This window comes from Chaetodon auriga, chromosome 4, assembly GCF_051107435.1.
Source record: "Chaetodon auriga isolate fChaAug3 chromosome 4, fChaAug3.hap1, whole genome shotgun sequence".
Lineage (NCBI taxonomy): Eukaryota > Metazoa > Chordata > Actinopteri > Chaetodontiformes > Chaetodontidae > Chaetodon > Chaetodon auriga.
The window spans coordinates 5,469,020-5,485,906 of NC_135077.1; the positions used below are offsets into that span (position 1 = coordinate 5,469,020).

A 16,887-nucleotide genomic window follows, 5' to 3' on the forward strand; every position below is an offset into this window, starting at 1 on the left:
AAAACGTCAAATTCAAAACTTCTTTTGCACTATTTGTCCACCTTCTCATTCTTTGTCCTCACTTCTTTCCGTCTCTCCTTCTACTATCCATCCCTCGCCCTCCCAGGCTGCCTTCCGCACAGACCTCTCTGTCCTGCTGGACCAGGTCGGGACAGGAAAGGAGTCCCTCAGTTTCATGAAGCGCCGAATCCGCCGTCTTGCACAGCAGTGGGCGACGGCCGCCAACCGCCTGGATGCCAAGCTGGAGCAAAGGTGGAGGGACCAGAAAAAGGTGAGAGAGGGAGGGAGGGATGAAAAGGAAAGGCTGATTGCTGATGCAGGATGTTGGGTAAGAACAACGTGGGTGAAGTGTTTATTCTCTCGACTGTGATGAGGTACTGTGATAACCTTTTTTTCATTTTTAAGGCTAGAGATCAAGAGCTTAAATGTTAGAACGCACACCGATGCACAACGGTGATAGTGTACATGAAAAATGTACCGTAGGGGGGAGAATGAAGGAGGAGCACAACAACACAACTGAACAGCACAGCCTGAAACACATGAACACACACAGTTCAGCTTATAGACTCCACAAATGAAGTAATGGATGTCTCAAGTTTAGCTAAAAGTCTTCAAATTCAGAGGAGCAGCAAAGATTGTTTTCCACTTTGGTAGTTGGGCTTAAAAAGCCTTTTTCAGATGCCTCTTGAGGCTCCTCAGTTTGAATGATGGTGGGAGAAAAATTATAGACGAGGTAATGATAGGCTGCCATCCATCACTAACGTCTACATTCTTCTCCTGTAATTGGTGTGTAAATGTCTGTATGTACCTGTTGAAAAATGCTCATCAACGCTGCACACGCAGACTAAGAATTTAGTGCTGTATTATAGTGTTAAACCTCCTTTTGGTCGCCACTGAAGCGACGCAGTATGGACTTAGCTACTTCCTGCTTCGAGCCATATACTACAGAGTGTGAGAGAAAGGAAGAAAGACACGCGAGGACAGATGAGGGAGAAGAAATGAAAGGGAGAAAGGAGGTGAGAAATGTTGATGACAAATGCTGGGATTATGATGAAATGCCAAGCGTGTGCCAGTGCCAGAGGGAGAAGAATGAGATGAGAAAGGAGGAACAAGAGGGGGGTGGACGGTGGTGGGGAGGGTACAGTAGAATGTGGATTAGGAAAGGATTGATGGAGGTGGAGAGGGGAGTCGTGAAGCACCGCTGAGATGTGCAAAGAGTGGGAGACCAAGGTGGGTATTTCATTAAAAATTAGTTAATATAAAACCAAGGGTATAATTCAAAGGCTTACTTTTGCAAATGTCAACGAAAGCGATATGTAATTAAAACTTTGGGAGTCTTGGAAACTTTTTTTTTTTTCGCTGCATGTAACCTTTCACCACGCCACCTTTTAGCTCTGTCGAGCCTCCTCGCCTTGAGCATGTCTCACCCTGCTCCGAGTCGACTCATAATCTTTTTGTTCAGAAAATAGTGATAAATTAACGCGTTAACGTGAGAAGGCAGATTGAGCACACAGTCTGCTTCTTCTCCCAAAATGTTTCTCTCTGCCCCCGTCTCTCTCTAAAATAAGTTAACAAGGGTGGAAATAGTCCTCTGTCACCAAGATTGATGTTCTCCTTTCTTGTAGTGCACGGAAGGATTTGTTATCCTCCATCATGGCTCCGCGGCTGCTTGAACAGCGTATATGCTTTACAACGCGCTGCTGCTATTGCAACAGCAGATGTCCTGGTATTTATAAGAGCTCGCCTTGGCTGTCAGAAGCTGTTTATCATAATAATTAGAGATGGACATAAAAATGTGTGCCTTTCTGTCCTGTGTGTCTGTCGGTGTGGGTCTGTGCGTGTGTGCGTGACTGCTAATTGGACATTAATCTCATACGTTTTATTTTAAAATGAAATCTCCTTCTGGACCAGGCTAATTTGCCGTTTTTGACTGTCAACCTCCTCTCTCCCTGGGAAGATTCATTTTCATTTAAACTTTAACATAAGCACTCACTTTGAGAGGGAGAACGCTGTTTGATTTTAATTAAGTCTGACTCGAGGAAAAAAAAAAAAAAAAAAAAACATTGTCTGATGTGAGTTGACTGTGGCCTTGCACTCGCCTAACCTTTGGATTTGACAAAATCCCCATTTGCAATAGCAATGTTAGCATTCTGCTTGAGTGTGCGGTCTTTACAATTTCCAATAGGGCTCTGTTGATTCAGTTCTTTTTCCTCGTTTGGCCTTCTCTTTGATTGTAAGCATAGTGGATGTTTACTCAGAGAAAGAATGAATTAGCGGAGCGCGGAGGCAAGTACGGAGGGAGAAAGGTTGGAGAGGAAATTGAGAGAAAAAAGCAAGATGATCCTTTTTAACTGTCAGCAGCGGACAAAAGAACGCGAAGCGAGAAGGTGTGTGTGTGTGTGTGTGTGTCTGTGTGTGTGTGTCTGTGTGTGTGTGTGTGTGTCTGTGTGTGTGTGTGTGTGTGTGTGTGTGTGTGTGTGTCTGTGTGAGAGTCACAGCAGAGGAGATTTTCTACAGTCAAATATATTTGAGAGATAGACGTTGGAGAGATTTTGTATGCAGAGTGCCGCGCTGAGTGATGAAGAAGAAACCTGCCTTAGATATTCTAGGAAATCTTTCTTTTTATTTTGCGGCTAATCTGCCCATTTCCTCAGTGGTTGTGGAGTTCAGAAAGAATACAATCAACCTTTTGCCGTGCTTCCCTTTCAAAGCAATTAGACGTTTGTGAGAACTCTTTTTTTTTTTTTTTTTTTTGGAAGTGTCATTATTAAACATAATGAAAAGCATGGGTCAACCCATTCAGCCATTATAACACCGCTGATGGAATATTTGGGTATAAGAAATTTCTGTCTTTTTACCCAACATCAAAAGAGACTAATTCAGCTCAGCCGGGTTATAATGGAGAGAGACAATAATACAAATCCAAAGACACTGACCTCATCCTGTTAACCTTCTGCGGTGAATTCACTGCATCTGGTGTTAGTTTAAGTGCCTCAAAAAGTGACCGGGTGCATCTGTGCCTGCTTCGTGTGTGTTGAACGTGCACATTTAATGTTTTTCAGCATATGTCTGCCCTCTTGAGAGTGTATTGACCTCTGACTGATGAAGTGCAGACAGTGTAGGAGACTAATAGGATATTGAAGGTGAAGTGAGGAGTGCATGTGTGCATGTGTGTATGTGTGGGGCTTGGGGTGAGTAGAAGTTAGGAGGCAGGGGGAGGGGAGCAGGTTGGAGGAATATGACAACAAGGAGGAAAGACGTGTGGAGGAAGAAAGAGGGGAACGTAGTCTGTAGAGGCGTGAAAGGATGACGGAGAAGGTGAAAGTAAGGGTAGAGGAGTGGTGGTTGGCAGTGCCAGCTTGTGTTGCGACCCGTAGCTCTCCATTGGACAGCTGCGACCTTCGGGAGTGCATGAGCATAAAGGGTGTAAAGCACACACACACACACACACACATGCATACATGCAAGATCTTGCGACAAGCATTAGCATTCTTCTGTTATTGGCCTGTTAGTGATGAGTGGGGCAGAGCAAAGCAATGGAGTGGTAACACATACCGGAGAGCCACTTCAGCTCTCCTGCTCTCATACAGCATGTACGCACCAAGGGCTTTCCAAGGATTTTACTAAGATACAGACTTATATTACATAAAACATGAAAGACAATAGATTTCCTTTTCCACAGCTTATCCCAGTTATATAATCGCACACACACACACACACACAAAACATTCAGAACAGGGATGTTGTGAAAAGACCTTGATTTGAGAGGTGGTGCATGAATACGCACACTGGCAGACGGGGCGTTGCAAAGGTGAGCGAGAGATTTGAGCTGGAGTTCGTCGTTCTCCTAGCTCTCTGTCTGTCTCAGCGGGTTTGAGGGGGCTTTGTGTTCGATCCTCGTGGGATGTTAACAGTAGAGAGCAGCTTCACATCCTTCTGAGAATCCCCCGATCTCGTGGGGAACGAGCAAGCATCCACCCCGAACGCACACAAACATCCACACACACTGGGTTCATTGATGTATGTCAGTGTGAAACAAATGCGCACAAACAAAAACAAATAAAATTCAAAATCTATTAGCGTGCACACACACACACACACACACACACGCACTCAGACACACGCACCATCTGGGAGTACCATAAGTCCACTGTATAAAGAGCTCCACTCTCTTGTGTGTGATTAGATTCCTGGGGGAGGCAGCTGGCCGTGATACAGGAGTTTATTAGAAAGCACAGCTTTAGCTCGGGAGTTACTCCCTCTGTTGTTGACTTCGCATTGTGTGGCTTTTCCACCCGTTCAGCTTCGTTTTCAAGCGAGCGCGTGAGCAAATATGCGACAGTGTGTTGGCGACGATCTGCACAGTAAAACAGTGCAAACCATCCAGCCGAGCTCCTCTCTCCTCTCCAGTCTAGCTATTGGTTCCTTTCTGCGATATAAAGATTTCTTCTCCAGTGTTCTCCTGAAATGTTTCATTGAACTCCGCTCTAATTCTGTTACTGCCCATTAGAGAAGGTGAAATCTCTCCTCAGCATTCTAGATTATGGGTGCAAGTTGCCTGGTTTTGGAAAGCACTCTTATCTCTCTCCCTATTAACTTGTGTCTATGTGGATGCCAGTTTTATAGAATCCAATCCACAGTTAATCAGCTCTGCTGCTTCTGTGTGATATTTCTCATATTTATTTAGCGGCGCTCCTGAGCTGCTGCCAGTATGTGAAATTCGTCTCCTTCTGTCTCCATTTCTGCTTTGTTGCCAGTGTTTGTGTGATACGCCCTCACCAGCACCACAACCGCCACCAAGCCAAAAGAGTGAATAGTATTGGCGCCATGAATTCTCACTCTTGCCATCTGCCACCCAAACTGTAATTAAATTTCACTTATCTTTTTTATGAAGCAGAAGTTAATAGAGCAGGCTTATTAAATCAGGGGATTTTTCACGCCAGCTGGAGTGCCACTGGAGCTTGACTCTGCTGCACACACACCATTGTCCAGTGTTTTACATACATTTTGGACATCAGTGGGATGGCTTAAGCAGTTGTATCACTATGTATAATGATAAATATTTCAAATCATTAAATATCAGATATCCAGACTTCAGAATTTTTCAAAATTCAGGCTTTCCCGCATCATAAAATGTGTAATGTGTTACAGCAGTATGTATACATTAGTGCATTGTAGCTAATGTGATGGAGAGGGCAAAGGAGTGCATTGTGGGAGACATCTAAAAACTCTTGGAAGCTTTTTTAATGATTATCTCTCCAGCTCAAAGCTGTGAAGATCCAGATACAGGATGCACATGTATGTACATACAAGCAGAGAAAGACGAACATCGCGAGCAATCACTGTCAGAAACTTCTACCAAACTCCACACAGCCGGCCTTAAGCTCATTATGTATGTTGCATGGAGGTGTTCATGCTGCGTCAGTTAATCAGGATTACTCAGCGGAGCATCGTTTGGACATGGGTGTGTCTAATCCGCTGTGAAAGGCAACATGTTGCTCATTTCTCAGTGGGTTGCACTGATTGTGCAGTGGCTAGGTGGACATGCATGACAGGACTGTATCCTGTAAGTGCAAAGTTGTACAATAGTGCAACATATAAACTGTGAAAATGCCTTCACGTGTTATATGATGTTTTAAAACAAAGGGGGATTTGGCCATCAGGCGCCTGGGAATTTGGTGCAGCAGTTATCTGAATAGGCATACTGTGCATGTGAAATGAGTTGGACCATAAAGTCCATAATGATGGATTTCTGCTTGTGCATGCTATTCCATTGGAGCATGAGGGGATAATTCATCGGGGATTTCAAAGAATTACTTTTCAGTTTCCATAATTTTCTTTTGGAAGAGTCTGAAATTCTAATGATTCTAATCCTCAAACTCATTAAAACAGTTTGCACTGCGGTGGCTTAACTTTCAAGGGGCTTAACTTTATACAGTACACACACACACACATATTAGTAATGTAATGTAAATCAGATTAAGTAAAATGTGCTTTATAATATACACATTATCCATTATGTGTATATAAATGACTGCATCACCAGCAAGTAGTGTTGTCTGTAAAGTGCGTTGTGTTAATAGATGTACGCTGTGGTCCATGCTGAAGAATGACTGGATGTTTTCAGGCTTATTATCCAACAGGAAAAATCACTTTTTCATAGAGTTATCGTTGAGTTGTTGAAATTGTGAAATAGAGTAACAGAGTAAGGGCTGATTAGCAGCATAACATCATTCACAATTAGTAAAGAAATTTAGTTAACGCTAGTAAATGATTATTAAATTAAAAGGAAGTTACTTAGGACCATGGTAATTCTTGCAGTTGATATTCTTCTCAAGTGGAGCTTTGTGGTGGAGCTTCAGCGCAGACTTTTATTTTAACTCTGTGCCACAATGTGTCTCTGTCCTCCTTCAGATCCTGGTCCATGTGGGCTTCCTGACAGAGGAGTCTGGAGATGTTTTCAGCCCCAAAGTGCTGAAGGGGGGTCCTCTGGGAGAGATGGTCCAGTGGGCTGACATCCTCACCGCCCTCCATGTTTTGGGACATAACCTCAAGATCTCCATGTCTGTCAAGGAGCTGCAGGGGTGAGTTACTGTATGCTACTGACGGCTGAAGCGTTTTTTGGCTTGTTACTGGTACTTGGGAATGATGCATATGTTGGCCATATTTCTCATTCATCAAATCAGCTCAGCTGTCCTGGTATCAAGAGAAGCAAGTAGGTGGCATTTCTCCAGTTGACTGGCTTCATTACATTGACGTGGGAATTATCCAGACAAGGAAACATGTTTGCTTTGAAAAGAGAAAGGTTATTGATTGGCAGGGTCACGGTTGTAAGAAAACAATCTCGCCCTTTTTAACATCTGCATGTTTTGTTTGCTGTGTAAAAATACTTTATCCAATGACATCCTGTCGCAGTCGTATTTAACATCTTTATTAGGAGGGATACAGAATGACCCCCGATGACAGCTGTGACAACAAACCAATGACCTTTAACAGTCTTCCTGTTCTGCTAATGTGCTCTTGTTCTCCTGCATACTGGATTCAAAATGTGTAAGAGAGCATTCTGCTCTAATTACACCCATTTCCCACTTAACCTAAAGATCAGGTATGAGGGCCCTAAGGTCCTGTTGATTTATTTGTTGCTGTATCGATCGTGCATCGACGCACTCCACAGCCTCCTGTCAGCGTGGCTGTGTTGGTGTGTGCCTTTTTATCCCCTGCATCAGCACGCTTACATGTTTCTGCTGACGGATACAGCTGTCGAGCCAAGACACACACACACACACACACACACACACACACACACACACACACGGGTGGATGGATGTAAATCTACCCTGTTGGGAGAGATCCCTCAGGCTTGTTCTGTCCAGACTGTGCAATATCTACTTCATGGCTGAGACTGAATAAATCACACAGGTTGTCAAGCTCCCTGATGATGGATGGCTAATGTTGAACAGTAGAATTATGAATAGGTATGAGTGTGAGGAGACAACTGAATTATAGTGCAGATGGGCGACGTCTTTGTTCAGCCTTGATTGGGCCAATAGTCTTTGTCTTACTGCCATCGTTGATCACTGCGATGACACATGTATAGAGTATAGATCAATATAATGATGTCTACAGAGACCCCGCTGTACTCTTTTACACTGTGCACTGCCTGCGACAACTGCCACAAATCATAGAAGAAGTATTGTATTGACCCCCAGCCTTTGGCAGTCATTTTGTAGACATATAACACCTCTGCAGGGAGCAGGGGAGAGTGGGAAAATCTAGAGGCATTTTCTACTTAAAAAATGAGTTCAGAGATGGCAGGGACATCCACAAGACTGAGTTCAGTTGTCAGACTTGAAATGGATGGCGAGATTGTTTTTACTGTGCGTGTGTCACTGTAGTGTTTCGGGACCCCCATTTGAAAATTGGTCCTCCTCACTATGCGGGATAACTGTGCGGTATAATCTAACAGACCAGCATGAAGAATAACTCACCTTGCCCACATGAAATGGCTCTGGAAAAATAGCTTTTAGCTTTGGATAGGAGGTCTAATCTTTCTTCAAACTGCATTTGAATCCTGACTGAGTTCCTTTAAAAACACTGATGTGAGGAAGAGCACATCAGCTTTGCCCCCTGATGTCAGTCTTTCCACATGGTTTGCAGCAGGAAAGTGGAACAGAGAAGGGTTATGCAGTGCATCCAATCTTTTTTTTGCCAATGTGTCACTTTTTTGTTTGCACAACTTTCGTTTCCCTTGGTCCCTGCCTTCAGTAAGACCAAAAAAATCGAAAGTTGATGTTGAACAAACAAAAAATAAATATACTGCTTGTTCCTTTCCTTTGTCTCAACCCAAATCCAATGATGTCTTTATGGATCTCTGGCTCTTCAAACATGTAGAAAAGCTCCCTTATATGTTATAGATGATGGTATAATAATGTAATGTGTCCATTCAGTTAAACCATCAATGATAAAATCAATTCTGGGCAAACAGATGCTGTTTAAAGGACGATACCCTGTTTTTAGCTATTAGTGGCATACTGATCCATAAGGTATCATCTGTGCTGTCACACTATGTAGTTTGAATGCATGTCTGTCCTGTGACCCGTGTGTCTCCATTTTCACACACAGACTGCACTCCTATTTGTCCATGTGTCCAATGCGAGTCCTTCTAAAGACAGCAGGTGACGCAGTTTGAGCAACAGACAAACAGGTAGATACTGCAGATGAACAGACCAGACAGACAGGCAGGGACACAAAGATGTAACCAGACAAACAGATAACAGTGCAGATAAACAGTCTTACAATCTGGACAGGCAGGCTGACCGAGATGTAATGGAGAATCAGGCAGACAGGTGACAGACACCTTGACATTTGAAAGTTTTCTTCGCCTTCTTTGGGCGTCACCGAGCCGCGTCGGAACAAAACTGAACAAGTGCCCTGGGTCCAACCACCTCCACAGCTCGGCAATAGTGTGTATGTGTGTGCGCGTGTGCACGTATGTGTGTGCGTGCATAGTCTGTGATACAGTGCTCCCATAGCCACATCTGAGAGTTGTAATTGGCTGAGGAGGAAGTGGAGAGTAGCAGTAATTGGCCACTGAGGGGATGTATGGTCTTACTGTATACTGTTTACAACAAATACCCTGATTTGTTGTTCAGCACTATGATCAGATGGCTGGACCAGAGATGCATGATCAGATCACTTTTCTTTTCTTTTTTTTTCTGATTGTGTTGTCTTACGGCCTGCAGGTCCTAATGATACGAGGGAATCAATCAGCTGTCACTGTGTGAATGGACGGACAGATGAGAAAATGTGTATGGAAAAGCCTGTAGGGGAGGGAAGAAAGGGGATTTAGCAGCAAAGTGCTGAGTTGACATCTGTGGAGTCGTGGCGAGGACTGTTGTTATTCAAATGTGCAAATGATGGTTTTTTTGTATTGTATTTTTTTTTGTTTGAAGGCTCAGTGATGAATGCCACCCCTTTGTTTTCAGATATTTGACTGTCCTTCATTTCTGCACAGAGACGAAATTCTACTCGCACCACTTGCTCGCTCGCACACAGCAGCACACAAACCCGACTTAATTCAATACAGATTTTTTTTTTTTTTTGCGTCTCCCCGTTTCTGCTGAGCCTGCACTCCTCACAATGTGGGCTAACTGAGTCTCTTGATGGAAATGAAGCTGAATTTGGTGCCAATTAGATTGGCAAGACACCTGAGATGTATGAGAGTGAGAGGGAGAAGAGACAGGGCTCCGCCTGCTCTACATTACAGACTCCAGGGTCCAGATCAGTGAGAGCTGCTGCTGTCACTGTGAAGGTGGGTGGTCAGCACCTTTGTGCCTGATCCTTTCACTGCTCTAAAGAGGTGAATAGAGAGTTCGGTAATGCTCAAAGATAAAAGATCAAGGGAACAAATGTGTGTGTTGGCCTTTGTGCAATGACTACCCAGAGTAACCAAAAGGCATTACAGCAATAGATGGGACAGTTGACAAAACCAGACAAAAATGGCAAATTAGAAACTGGACTGAATTAAGGTGCCTGTGTACTGCCGGATGGTTGAATAGCTTCAGAAACCACCTTCCTCGTGGCGGATTAGTTCTAGCTATGTCCGACCATTAGCTGTGTGGAGGTGAGAAAGTAACTCGAACTGTAAACTGAATAGTTTTTCAGGGGTAATGGCAAACAAGTATTAATCTATGTGAGCCAACAATATGGGCAAATCGGCTTTGGACGTTATAATTTTATTTTCCAAGTGCATCGTGTCCTGATCACCAGTTTAAAACCCCACCCATGCGCTGTGTGACTCACTCCTGCTGTCTCGCGTGCTCTCTCTGCCTCTCCTCCTCCAACTTTGGGTGTCAAGTTTCACCATCTCATCCCAACTGCAGGTAATGTCTCAGTTGCCATGGAGATCAGACTCCGGGCCTTTTTGCGGTTGGAGGTGGAGAGACACAGAGTAACAGTCAATCAACACCTCCAGTACAGTAGAGGAGGAAGGGTGGAGGGAAACCAGAGGCTAAGATGTGCTGATAATTGGAGAGTTGGTCCGTGGACAGATTCGAGGCCTGCAGCAGGGATGCATATTCAGTCTAACCCTCCAACCCACACGTGTGAAGAGGTTTTTAGTTTTGAGAACATAGAACTGCTTCCCAAGACTCAAACTCTATATGATTTTTTTTAGGTAAAGTTTTTGTTTCTCCTGCCTACTCCTATCATGCAGTATTTACAGTGTGTGCGTGTACAAAAATAAGAAATACCATACCGTACTGTGAGTGTCAATGGAAAGGGACTCACGGGTTAGAATAGTGCAGAGCTGTGTTTTGTATTTCAGCTCTGCTTTCACAAGTCTCCAAATTTCATAAAAAACGCATAATAGCAGCACATAAGCAAAGACCGCAAGGATTGGTGCACTTGGCATAATAGTCACAATAAAATGACAAAGCCATAGTTTCCACTGCTCATGCATATGATCAGTTGAACTTGCCCTTTCTTTTCTAGTATTTCGCCTCAAGCTTTATGAGCTCATTTACACCTGAAATGAACATGCCGCTGCTGTGATTGGAGAGAAAAGCTGCATAAAATCTACATTTCAGGGCCGAGGAAGAGTGCTAAATGTTCTTTCAAGCAGGGTACGTCCGCCTTTCTCAGGCAGTTCAATGTTTCTTTATTTGACCCTGGTGTCAACAATACAAGGGCACTTAGATTAGAGAAAATCTATTTGGTGTAAATAGCCCCCAAAGACCCCTTCTGTGGGCGCTAGATGCGCACTTGCAGCACTCATGTGCCCCTTTGGTCCACAAAACTTCATCTTTGGTCAATCCCCCTCTGGCACCAGTTCATATGCTGCTTTGGTGTGACACTGGAGCAAAAATCAACCCTAACCTTAACTTTAAACCTACGCCTGCGCTCAGTTGTGGAGCCCTTTTCTCAGCACCACTGGTTGCTGTTATTAGTTAATGCAGCTATTATGTTTATGTTACAGTAATGCTGCTGCGAGTTGCAGCAGTAACATTGCCATGAGTTGTTGCTCTTGTTATGAGTCATTGTTAGTGTTATGGGTTAATGCTGATGTTTTCTAACCGTTAATTTCACCACAAAAGTTGATGTGTCGGACATTTCTGGGTCACCAAGAGATAAGACAGTGGTTCACTTCTCAGTAGTGGCCAGGATCATTTTTTACACCACCCTCAGTAACAGTTAACAGTTACTGTAACAACCATCTGTTCACAAGTCTTTTGCACTTTAAGTTACATCAGTGCCATAAAACCTTTATGTTAAGTTTTTTATGTGTCCCTGTACATCGTCCGCTGGTTCTGCTTCCACAGTGGTATTTCATGCCTCTCCAGTCAAACTGCTGAAGTCAGGGTCAGCAGGTGAACGGGCGTCTGATTTATCTAGTACCATGTGTGAGTTTTTTGTTGGTATTTTTTTTTTTCTTCAGCTTCATACATGCTCGCACCACCACAGAAAAATCAGTCTCCAGACAGGCCAAGTCTGCTGGTCAGGGGAGTTTGATGTATGATATAAGTTTGCATCTTATATCATACATCTTTTGGACAGTTTGTCAATATCAAAGGTCTAAAGAGCCTCTGGTGTCTCGCTGTAAACCAGGGCAACAGTGAGTGTTACCTTTGAGCCTTTAGCCAGTAGATCTGTTCAAATGTGGAGTAATGTGTTACTGATGATGTTGCTTTTGCATTACTTCCACAAAATAAGTGCAAAAGGTACGACAACCAGTTATATATTACAGTTATATTACTGGTTGTAGTAGTAAGACTACAAACAAATGTTACTAACAGTAGTGTTTGTACAATAGTGTTTGTAATTTGTCTGTCGCAGAACACGGTGGTTTATGTTGGTAACTGCCATGTTTGCTGTGGTTTATGGTTTTAACCATTAGCGGGGTGGCTGTTACACGTCTTGACCCCGGTTACATTTCTTTAACAACAGAGTTCTTTTGGCCTGTGCTGAACATCCATCAATGACTGACCGCTGGGAGCTGCTGAGTGCTTAATAGGTGGTGGTAACGTGTTACATAAGGTAGAGATTGTAATAATAGTTCTGAACTTTTATTAGTAATGCATCATATTGCTTTGTGTGACAAGTAATATATTACTGTAACATTCAGTGATCTATTATTGTGATGCGTGTGAGACATATTGTTTTATAGGGAGAGAAAAGCTCCATATGTGCTTGTGAATCCGTGTGTGCGTGTATTTTCTCAGCTTGCTGTAAAAGAACTAAAGCTAGTTTGCATCATAAGCTCATTGCTATAAATCTAGTGCTTTGGCCCAGAAATGGCTTGCATAACCCAAGAGATTAATGCAAAAAGAGCTATCCACTGAGGTTATGTAATGCCTTGTAAAATTGGATTGGTCTTCAGAATCTCTCAGTTGCACACTTGTTTTCTCTGTATTCCGCTCTGTCCTGTGTGCGCTCTGTCTTGGCCGTCACTTCATCTCAGCTCTCTTTGTGGACGCTCTCGTCCTTCTCTCTTCTGTTTGTTACCGTGTCTCCAGCTGCTTTTGGTTCCAATTGCATCTCTCTCTTTCCTCCGTTTCTCATCATCAGAGCACTACATGTGTCCTGACCTTGTTAAATGGTTTGTGTGGCTGAAAGCCTGAAAGTCCAAGGTCAAAGACTTTGTAGATAGAGGTGTGGGCTGCTCTCTGCACACCTTCAACTAGGAAAACACTCAGAATAAGCGAGTGGATGTGAGTATGTGGGTGTTTGTGGGAGCTGCTGTTTACTACCTTTTCCTCCTATTGCTGTTTTTCTGCAAAATCAAAGTCTCATTCAGTTTGACTCTTTGCCTCATAAACCGTCGTTCTCCCCATCTCTTTCATTCTCTCCGTGTTCCTTCTCCCTCCGTCACCTCCCATCGACTTGACTCCCTCGTGTTCCACCATCATTAAAGTGAAGCCTGTAGGGAGACTGGAGTCAGTGACCTCAGCTCTCCCACAGGCTGCCTTATTTTACCTACCCCAAAGCAGATTAAAACACACACACACACACACACACACACACACACACACACACACACACACACACGTACAGTACACACCTGCAAACGTATCCTCTTTAAAACCCTGATCTTGCTTTCCTTCGCTCTCCTTGGCAATTAGGCTGGTCTGACTTTCCTTGCATCGCTGTTTCGTCTCATTTTTTTCACAACTTAAATACTTTTCTCTTGCTTCTGACTTTGTTGTGCAAGTGTACAACGTCACAGTTTTAGGGGAAAACAACTTGTAAAGCAGCTGACTCGAAACATTATTATACACTTGGCTGTAAGTACGGGGGAGAAGTGTCTCCCATTAAAAATATCCAAACTTTAAGTCATGAAGGGAGTGTGTATCTGATCTCTTTATTCAAGAGAACCTGCTGAGGTGTGTGAAACTCCCAACAAGGGAGCTCCCTCTTGAAGAGAAAAGCTAGCACATTAACATTAATCAGTTGTGGGAGCTGTTTGTGTGTGTGTGTGTGTGTGTGTGTGTGTGTGTGTGTGTGTGTGTGTGTGTGTGTGTGTGTGTGTGTGTGTGTGGTGCTGGGTATGTGAGATAGAGCATCAGCTTGTTTCTTTGTTATAAACTAGAGCGTGCAAATGAGTAGTATGCTCAGTCTGCATCATTTTGTCTGCCTGAAGTGTCTGTGTTAGCAGGAACAAACCACAAGCAAACGCCCCTCCTCTCCTCCAGTGGAGAAGTGTAACTAAGTACAGCCATTAGCCAATTAATCAATTAGTCGATTGACAGAAAATTAACAGAAAAGTATTTTGATCGTTGAAGTCGTCGTTCCTGAAAAATCATTTCAAGGTTCCATCGTCTCATACGTGAGGATTTGCTGCTTTTCATTCTAATTGTTATTATAATTTGTTCATTATTAGTTCTAGTCCCATAAAAAAACACTTCAAAATTAGCTCCACCTCAACCAACTACAGCAGTAAAATATTGCTTCTCTTCTAATGATATAGCATATAACAGTATCTGAATACTTCCTCCACTGTTGCCTTCCTCTTCTCCTGGCTCCTCTCCTCCTCTCTCGCCCTGTGCCTCCTCACCTTTCTTGTCTCTCTGTCTCCATCAGTCCTGCTCTCTCTCTGTGCCTTTCTCTTTCTCCCTCCAGTTGTTCCCCTCTGAGCTCAAATCAATGTGCTTGTTAGCAACTTCCCAGATTTGTACAGCATTTCATCACCCTTACCCTTCCTTGTAACCCCTTCCTGACACACATACACCACGGCAGCACACACTTAGTAATGACTTCGGTTATCCCTTGTCTCAGATTTGAAGAACGGATGGAAAAAACAGTTGCTGCCCACGGGTGATTCCGTCTTTCGTTACTGGTGTTGCTTTGGCTCGCTTCTCCACGTGACATTACCTCTAACTGGTCTGCGTGACACAGCTGGGATTTGGAAATGCAAATGGGACAAGCTGCTGCTTTAGCTGATTTAGCACAATCCTTGATGGAATTGTTTGAGTGTGTCTGTGTGTGCTGGTATACATCTAGTCTTGTAAAGTTGGGGTTTTAGCCCTTTAACTTGGGGACAGTTTGTAACACGAACAAACCTCATAAGTAATGATATAAGTTGAATATTGTGACATGAGACTAAACATCATCTGGAACATGAATTGGCAGTTGGAGCATATGTGGCTTTAGTTATGAAAGAGATTTAAATGGGACCACTGGAAAACATTTTGCCAGCTGAAATCTCCTACTATAGCTCTGCTAGCTACCTAGTTGCTAACAATCATGTGTGGTTTTCTGTGATGAGCATATAAGAAGAGATACATTAACAGGGACAACAGAGAGAGTGTGGGGAGTGTGTTTTTCATTTCACGTGTAACTAATAATATTAATGCTCAATTCAGTTTAATGGCACCAGTCAGTCAAGCAGGTAAACCAGCATGTCTGGAATAACTACAAGCAGCCACTCCATGCGTCGTGGACAGATCGGATACCAATCCCAGAAGCATTTGATTGAAGTTGCTGACATTTAAGCCACATGTTAAAAAGATGTAAATGCATCCATCGTATGCAATCTTTACTTCCCCCATGTTTCACTACATCAGTAAGCAATCGGTGGAAACTGGCCTCTGCGAGGTCTGTCCCCTGTGACACTGGCAGCTGAAGTTGCACCGGAATTAGCTGTCACTCTTCCTGCCACCTGGGAAAAGGGTTCTTGGTTCTTGCAATTTCAAGACAGACAAGCATACAGAATCTGCCTGAAGAGCATCCATATGTGTTGCAAGATGTGAGTGAAAGCATATTAAATCATATCTGTATTTTATGCAGATAAAAGACACACATAATAACATGCTTAAATTCAGCCTGATGATCCCAAAAATAATGCCATCAGTATCAAAGTTATTAAGCACACCTGTCTTTTTCCAGCTGTAACTGTCAGCATGTCTGCCACAGAGGCGTCTATCGTCCCGGGAGAGAAACAAGTTTCTCTGTAAGCCATGTTGGTCCATTAAGGCATTTTGTCCAGTGAGTACAATAAAAATAGAGATTGACGGAGGGGTAGAGTGGAAAGTAAAGGCAGTAAAGGCGGATTCAGTTGTCTGACTTCATGACGAAAGGCCAAAGGATGTCAGCCTCCACTGGCTGCAGGGCCAAAACATTTGGTCTGGCTGAATAAAGTGAAAAAAAAAAAAAAAGAAAGAAAAAAGCGAGACAGACAGGTACAGCAACGGCATGTGTGAGAGAGAAGGCATGTGTGCGTGTGTTGCATGGTAGCGTGCATGTTTCATCATTCCTGACCCAGACGCTGAGGGCTTTTCAATCTCATCTTACCGTGAAACGGAAGCAGGGGAGGTGAGTTCTACCGCTGAATAGACTACAAGGCCTGGGACACATTGAGCCAAGCTCCAGTTAAACCAATGCTATCAGCCATTCATCAGCCTCCTTTCCCTCAGCAAGCTTTATTTCTCTTGAGAAGTTGCCTCAGGCAGACAGAAAAGGAAATAAAGAGAATGACAGAATGGCGAAGCTTGAGGAAGTGTGTTGTGTATTGTCTCGTGTAGTAAAATGTCTGCGTGACTGACCTGTTGCAGCTCTCCCCCTCAGTGTGCTGGGCTTTTCTTGTTCTCTTGGCTGGAATAACACAGGCAAGCATTACCAAACAGATTATAATGACACCAAACCATCTGAGAAGTGATGTGTAGAAAATTGATGGATAGAGCTGTGTGCTGACTCTGTAAAATGCAATTGTCTTCGACCCCATTTATACCTGGTATTAAAATGCAATCTGTACTCGGACGCATTATCGGAATAAGGAAAAACACGTTAATGGATGGTGTAAATGCGTGGGTGATCGGAAAGAGCAGGAGGCTGAAAGTGACACTGATTACTGATATCCAAAAGATGCGTTATACAACTGAACTACATGAAAAA

At 43.4% G+C, this 16,887-nt stretch overlaps 1 protein-coding gene across 1 annotated transcript in view; it reads left to right on the top strand.

Moving 5' to 3' along the window:
• LOC143319398 (alpha-1,6-mannosylglycoprotein 6-beta-N-acetylglucosaminyltransferase B-like) overlaps window positions 1-16,887 on the top strand; it is a 102,957-nt gene that overhangs the window by 53,564 nt on the left and 32,506 nt on the right. Inside the window, exons 7-8 of the mRNA XM_076728354.1 lie at window positions 107-271; window positions 6,415-6,584. Of these exons, the coding sequence (XP_076584469.1) occupies window positions 107-271; window positions 6,415-6,584 (335 nt within the window). The remainder of the gene's footprint in view (window positions 1-106; window positions 272-6,414; window positions 6,585-16,887) is intronic.